The sequence below is a fragment of the Nesoenas mayeri genome (assembly GCF_963082525.1).
Source record: "Nesoenas mayeri genome assembly, chromosome: 1".
In the NCBI taxonomy this organism is placed as follows: Eukaryota; Metazoa; Chordata; class Aves; order Columbiformes; family Columbidae; genus Nesoenas; species Nesoenas mayeri.
The window spans coordinates 117,061,407-117,067,406 of record NC_137541.1 but is presented as its reverse complement, the minus strand read 5'-3'; the positions used below and the strand labels follow the sequence as shown (position 1 = coordinate 117,067,406).

The following is a 6,000-nucleotide window of genomic DNA, read 5'->3' as shown; positions in this document are numbered from 1 at the left end:
GATGCATTCAGACTGAACATCTCACCCATGCTCTTACACAAGCCCCTGTTTCAGGGAGGAGAGATGAGATGTGGGAATTTCATGGCATGATGCATCATAGAGTGTAAAATATGGCAGGGGAGATCCACTCCATCTATGAGAATGAGGACATTAAGCAACTGAAGTACAGGTCCTCTGAGACAGTGTGATGGCGTATCAGAATTGAAATATTTGTGTTTCAGCTAACTATTTTATCCATAAACTCATTTTTCTGTAAAAAAAGCAGTTGTAATTCAAAAAATATATTCATTAACAGCTTTATGTAAATGGAGGAGCATAACTTAGCATGGTTGCTGTTCTCTGAAACAAGCTTTGGAGGCGATCTGGAACACATCCTCACTTATTAACAAGGAAAATGTTACTTCCACGAAAGAAACAACCCTTCCCCCCCTAAGCCATCCGTGAGAAACTCCCAGTGTATTTTCTGTTTGAAATTTAAATTTGAGCATAATACCACCCACTGTATGAAACGAATGTGATTAAAATGATGGTTCCTTTTCTTTTCAATTAAAATGCACTTTAACTGTTTACCTTTCTGCACTAAATGCAAATGCAGGTGCATAATACAACACTGGGAAAATAGAAAGTGGAAACCCACTGACCTAGTTTTGCCATCCCCGTGGACTAAAATGCAAAAAAAAGAAAAAAGGAAAAAATAAAAGCATCCCGCCCCCCACCTCCCCAAGCCTTCAAGGCTCCCAAAGTAAAATGGGACTCTTAAAGTCACAAAAAGAAAAATATCAGAAATAATTCGTGTATGAAATGGCAAATGACATGCGATTTGCTCCTGTCTGTGACCCTGGTTCCCAAGTTATTTTTGGGGGAACCATGTTCAGACAGAGGTTACTGCCTCCCGGCAGGAGGGAGGAAGTGGACTAAAAGCTTTGGGCCTGAGGTAAATTTTGAGAGATTTGTGAAGAAGATGGTAATGAATTATCAAAAAAAATAAATAAATGGATTCGTGCTTCGGCCCCAAACCCTGACTCGTCTTCTCTATTTGGGCCGGCACCGCCACACAGCCCGCCCTCCGCAGGGCCGGGGCTCCCTGAGCACTAAGGCGGGCGGGCTATAGAATCGGGAGAACGGGCGACGGGGCCGGAGCGATCGAGGGCGCGAAGCCCGAGCCACAACGGCCCCCGCCAACTGCCGCGGGGCGGGGCCAAGGTCTCGAGCACCCCGCTCGGCTCCGCCTCCCTTCGCCCCGCCCCCCGTGACGCCATCGGCCGGTCTCCAGGCAACGGCGCCCCCAGCGGCGCGGGCTGGGAGCGGAGCGGAGCGGAGCGGGGCCGCCGGCGGGGTTGGGGCGGACATGGCGCTGCCGCTCCTGCCTGGGGTCTCCCGCGACCGGAAAGTGAGTGACAGCGGAGGGGACGTCCCTTCCCCGCCCCTTCCCCGGTGCAGGGACTGCGCAAGGGCGGTGCCGGCGTCGGTTGGCCCGGCCGCCACCCCCCGAGGCTCCGCCTGAGGGGGGCCGAGGCTGGCACAAGATGCGCTGTGGCTGCCGGCGGGGCAGGCGGGAGGGGCTGAGGCATGGGTGCTCTCCGCGGAGCCGGCCCCGGGGCTGGCGAGCAAGCGCCGGTGCCACGGCGAGGCCTCTCCCCCTTCTCCCCCTTCTCCTCACCCGGCAGGTGGAAAGAGAGATGCGGTTGGGCGTGCGAACCTCCTCCGGCTGTGCCTTGGGACCGGGAGCACCTGGCAGCCGCGCCGGGACTGAGGGGTCTGGCTGCTGCTTGAGGGGCTGTTCGAGCTCTCGTTGCGTCTCTCTTGGCCCTTGTAGCCAAGAAGGCCAATGGCATCCTGAGGTGTATTAGAAGAGGGGTGGTTAGTAGGTCGAGAGAAGTTCTCCTCCTGTACTCTGCCCTGGTTGAGACCACATCTGGAATACTGTGTCCAGTCCTGGGCCCCTCAGTTCAAGGACAGGGAACTGCTGGAGAGAGTCCAGTGCAGGGCAACAAAGATGATTAAGGGAGTGGAGCATCTCCCTTATGGGGAAAGGCTGAGGGAGCTGGGGCTCTTTAGCTTGAAGGAGACTGAGGGGTGACCTCATTAATGTTTACAAATAGATAAAGGTTGAGTGTCACAAGGATGGAGCCAGGCTCTTCTTAGTGACAACCAATGATAGGACAAGTCGCAATGGGTACAAACTGGAACACAGGAGGTTCCACTTAAATATGAGAAGAAACTTCTTAACGGCGAGGGTGCCAGAGCACTGGAACAGGCTGCCCAGGGAGGTTGTGGAGTCTCCTTCTCTGGAGACATTCAAAACCCGCCTGAACACCTTCCTGTGTAACCTCATCTAGGTGTTCCTGCTCCGGCAGGGGGATTGGACTGGATGATCTTTTGTGGTCCCTTCCAAGCCTTAACGTTCTGTGATTCTATTATTCTCTTAGCAAAGCAAACCAGGGAGAGGCAGATAGACTTTAAATAACTCAACAATTCTTTGCAGTGGTCGGGGGAAACACTAGGGATACTAACACGGCTTTACAGACTTGTCAGTGTTATTAAATACCATTGGCAGTCTGAATACATAAGATGGTATTTTCATAGTAAGCTGCAATAGCAAACAAAAGAGAAGGCTGCCATCACTATTTCAAGCTTGTTTATTAAGTATAGCTAGAAATTTGCTGAACGCAATCTGTACTGTGATATGGTGCAGGAGGTGAGGAAGCATTCGGGTGTGGCACTGTAAGATGGTGCCTTCAGGAGGCAGGTGAAACAATGTAGACTTTAAAAATAATGTTAAAATATCTGGAAGGGAATCTGTCGTTTTCACACTATGAATATATTGCGGTCATTAGAGTCCTTGTTTCTGCATCCGGACTGCTGGGGTGCTTTGCTAGCTCATGAGTCTGGTCTGCCCTATGAGAGAGAGTGTACAAGGTGATAATGTATTTCAGGACCAATTTGCAAATGATTTGTCAAGGCACGTGTATTAATGCCAATGATACCACAAGCATTGTTACCCCTTCAATATGGGACTTGTCCATGCTGGTAGCACATCTGGGAGCTCACTTTGTGAGCTATGCATCAGTTTGCACTGTATAGTACAGTGTAAAAGCTCTGGCAGCTCCCATAAAAAAAAATAAGTAGGGCCAATGGTAGCTGCCTAGGTGCTGGGACAGGGAACATGAAATTGTGTAGAAATATGTGGACTGCCCAGCCTCACTTGGTGTGTCAGCATTACACAGGTGTGTGCACACACAGGACCTCTTGCAGCAAGAGCCCAGCTTACAAGCAGTGAGGATCTTACAGGCAACTTCTCCCCTATAAATGGCAGGCTGGGTGCTGTCATTTTAGAAGGATAAAGGAAGAAACAAAAAAGACCTGGTGGTGACTACTCAATCTCTCTTGCTGAATTCAAATTTGTATTAAAAAGTTATAACGTTTCAGGTAACTGCTGAGTAAGGGTATCAGCAACGTTGAAATAGGTGTATATCATTGGTATCTGCTGGGTGGAAGCAGAATAGCTCAGCTCAATGTTACCCAAGACGTTTTTCTTCTCCAAATTTTAATTTAACTTAATTGATCAGGATTATTGGTTTTGGAGTATGACAGAGTTGTCTCCAAAACCCCCTGTGCTGAAGTACACATAGTGGATATATGTGTTATGAGAACTAAAGGTGTGAAAACCAAGTCACAATTGCCACTAGACAGCATTGTGAAAACATAGTTATACCATTGTCAGGGCTCCAAGTTATGCTTTTTGACAGTCCTTGAGACAGTGGAGTTAATACTGATAACTCACCTTTCTTAAAAAGCATTTCTGATCTCTGCATAGTTGTTGGCTATTAGGTCTAGTTTTATTTTCATATAGTTCCACAAATGAGAGGCCAATAAGAGCATATTCAAAAGAAAAAATTTGTCACTGCTCTAGATAAATTGAAAAGGAAAACAGTATTTTCACCTGTTAGTACTCTGAACATCGCCATCAACACCTGTTACCACACAGAAAGAATAGTAGCAAAGCATGCCCTGAAGAAGGACAAGTGGAGGGCAGGGGATTGCTGTTCCTGTCAGCCCTTGGTTTATAATTATGAGTATTAATTCCTCTCTTACCACTGTTCAAGCTACCGCTTCAATCCTCTTTTCTCTGCCCCTAATGCCTCCACTGGCCTCATATATAGGCCCATGAAAGGCAGCAGAAGAGGAGTTTATATGGGTTTTGTCTACTTTATTCTACTTTGGGATGTGCTTAATGAGTTGGCTGGGATGTTCCCAGAAAATCAGAGCTTTAAGGTAGGGACATGGAGTCTGACTTAGGGCAGCAAAAACTGCCTCCACACATGGGAAGTAAGAAATCCTTTCATAGCGCTTAGGTCTCTGGATCTAAGAGCCACTGGCCCTTGCGTTAGTCCTCTATTTTGATTATTATTACTTCTAGTTAGCTCTGCTGGGAATGCTTCCTTCTGCTCCAGTCAGGAGCAGAGATGCTTCATCTCCGGCTGATAGCAAATGCAGGGATGCTGGGCAGCTTGCAGCCACCCCTGCTGCTGGCACTGCAAAAGGCGGTTGCCGCTGGCTGGTTTTTACTATTTTTCCCTCTCTTAGCTGTAACCAACTGGTGCTTGATTCAGCAACATCCCCGAGAGCCATGCTGCTGCTACGGTCCTGTGTAGCTGGGACAAAATCTTGTTGCTCGGGCATCATAGCTAATGAGACCAGAGGGAAACATTGGAAGGTGACAGACGCTTTTAGAACAGGCGGAGTGGTTCCTACGGTAACATAAGGTAATGTTTCCTTTGTGGTGAATGAAGAGCAGGGATGAAAGGGACAGACACAGCACAAGCAACGCCATGTTTGATGGTTGGTTTCATGGGGCAGAGAAGAATGATGGCTAGCAGAAGGCATCAGAGGCATGAAATATTTACCATCTACAAATAAAGTAAAAGGAACCACCCCTATTTTTTCAAATCTTTTGAAAATCAAAATTACAGTAGTTTGTGTACACACAAATCCACTCGTCAAATAACCCCCCTTCACCTCCTTTAAAACTCCTGTTCCTTGAACAGAAGTCCAAAGATAAGCTGCTCATCAGCAGTGCCTGTCAGGTTCACATGTGGGCAATCAGGAGATGTAATGATAGCACAGGCTGGTATTTTGCACACGGATTAGCCCATCTCCTGCCTGCTTGTGAGGTCCATCTCCTCAGGGGGCAGAAGTTGCTTTTCCCCTTTGCTGAGGCTGGGGAGGCCAGAGTCTGTGCCCGGAGTGCTGCTGCCCCTCGGCAAGGCTGGTGCTCCTCTGTCCTGACAGCCCTGAAGAAATGCCCTTGTCAGCCCAGCAGTGGCAGAACGTGGTATTCACACATCATATACTATCCTGTTGAATTCAAGAGTTTATTAATTTCTTTCTTTTCACAAACAATAACTCATGGGTTACCTGTTTGCAAATTTCACTACCTCTTGTGTACCCTTGAAAAGGGGAATTTCTCTTTTCATTTGTTCCTGCCACTGAAGCCAATGTTCTAAGAGCCATGGGGAGTAGCTTCTGTGTGTAGAGCCCAACTGATACTCAAATCGTGCAACAGTGACATTTTCAGCTTTGTTCATGCCAGTTACATGCATGTCACCTCTTTGTCAGGACAGAAAATCATGGATCTTGATAACCATGTTTAATCCTGCATGTTGTGGAAACGTAGCATATAATAAGTTTCCTCTGTTACTGCAGGAAAAAGTGTGTCCATTCAGAGTCCCGACTGTGTTAGGGATGACGCTGATCGCGATGCAACACCACTAGTACTTCCTTTGTTAGTGTTACTGGTCCACCACATTCATGTTCTTGCCCTGTATCAGCAGCTAATGGAGAAGACTGTATTCATATGCGTCAGATTTACCAGATGCTAGCTGACCAGTGTATTTTTGTGCCCGAAGTCTAAAAACTCTCTTGAAGAGAGAATTCTCTGCAACAATTTGGCATGGCATTTCTCAGAGAACTGGATAACGAGTTTATAGATCTCAGGGG

At 47.6% G+C, this 6,000-nt stretch overlaps 1 protein-coding gene across 1 annotated transcript in view; it reads left to right on the top strand.

Moving 5' to 3' along the window:
* Nucleotides 1-1,348: 1,348 nt before the first annotated feature.
* Nucleotides 1,349-6,000, top strand: part of EFHC2 (EF-hand domain containing 2) — a gene marked incomplete at both ends in the record, with an annotated part of 66,783 nt that continues 62,131 nt past the window's right edge. Inside the window, one exon of the mRNA XM_080360912.1 lies at nucleotides 1,349-1,390. Coding sequence (XP_080217038.1) covers nucleotides 1,349-1,390 — 42 coding nt within the window. The remainder of the gene's footprint in view (nucleotides 1,391-6,000) is intronic.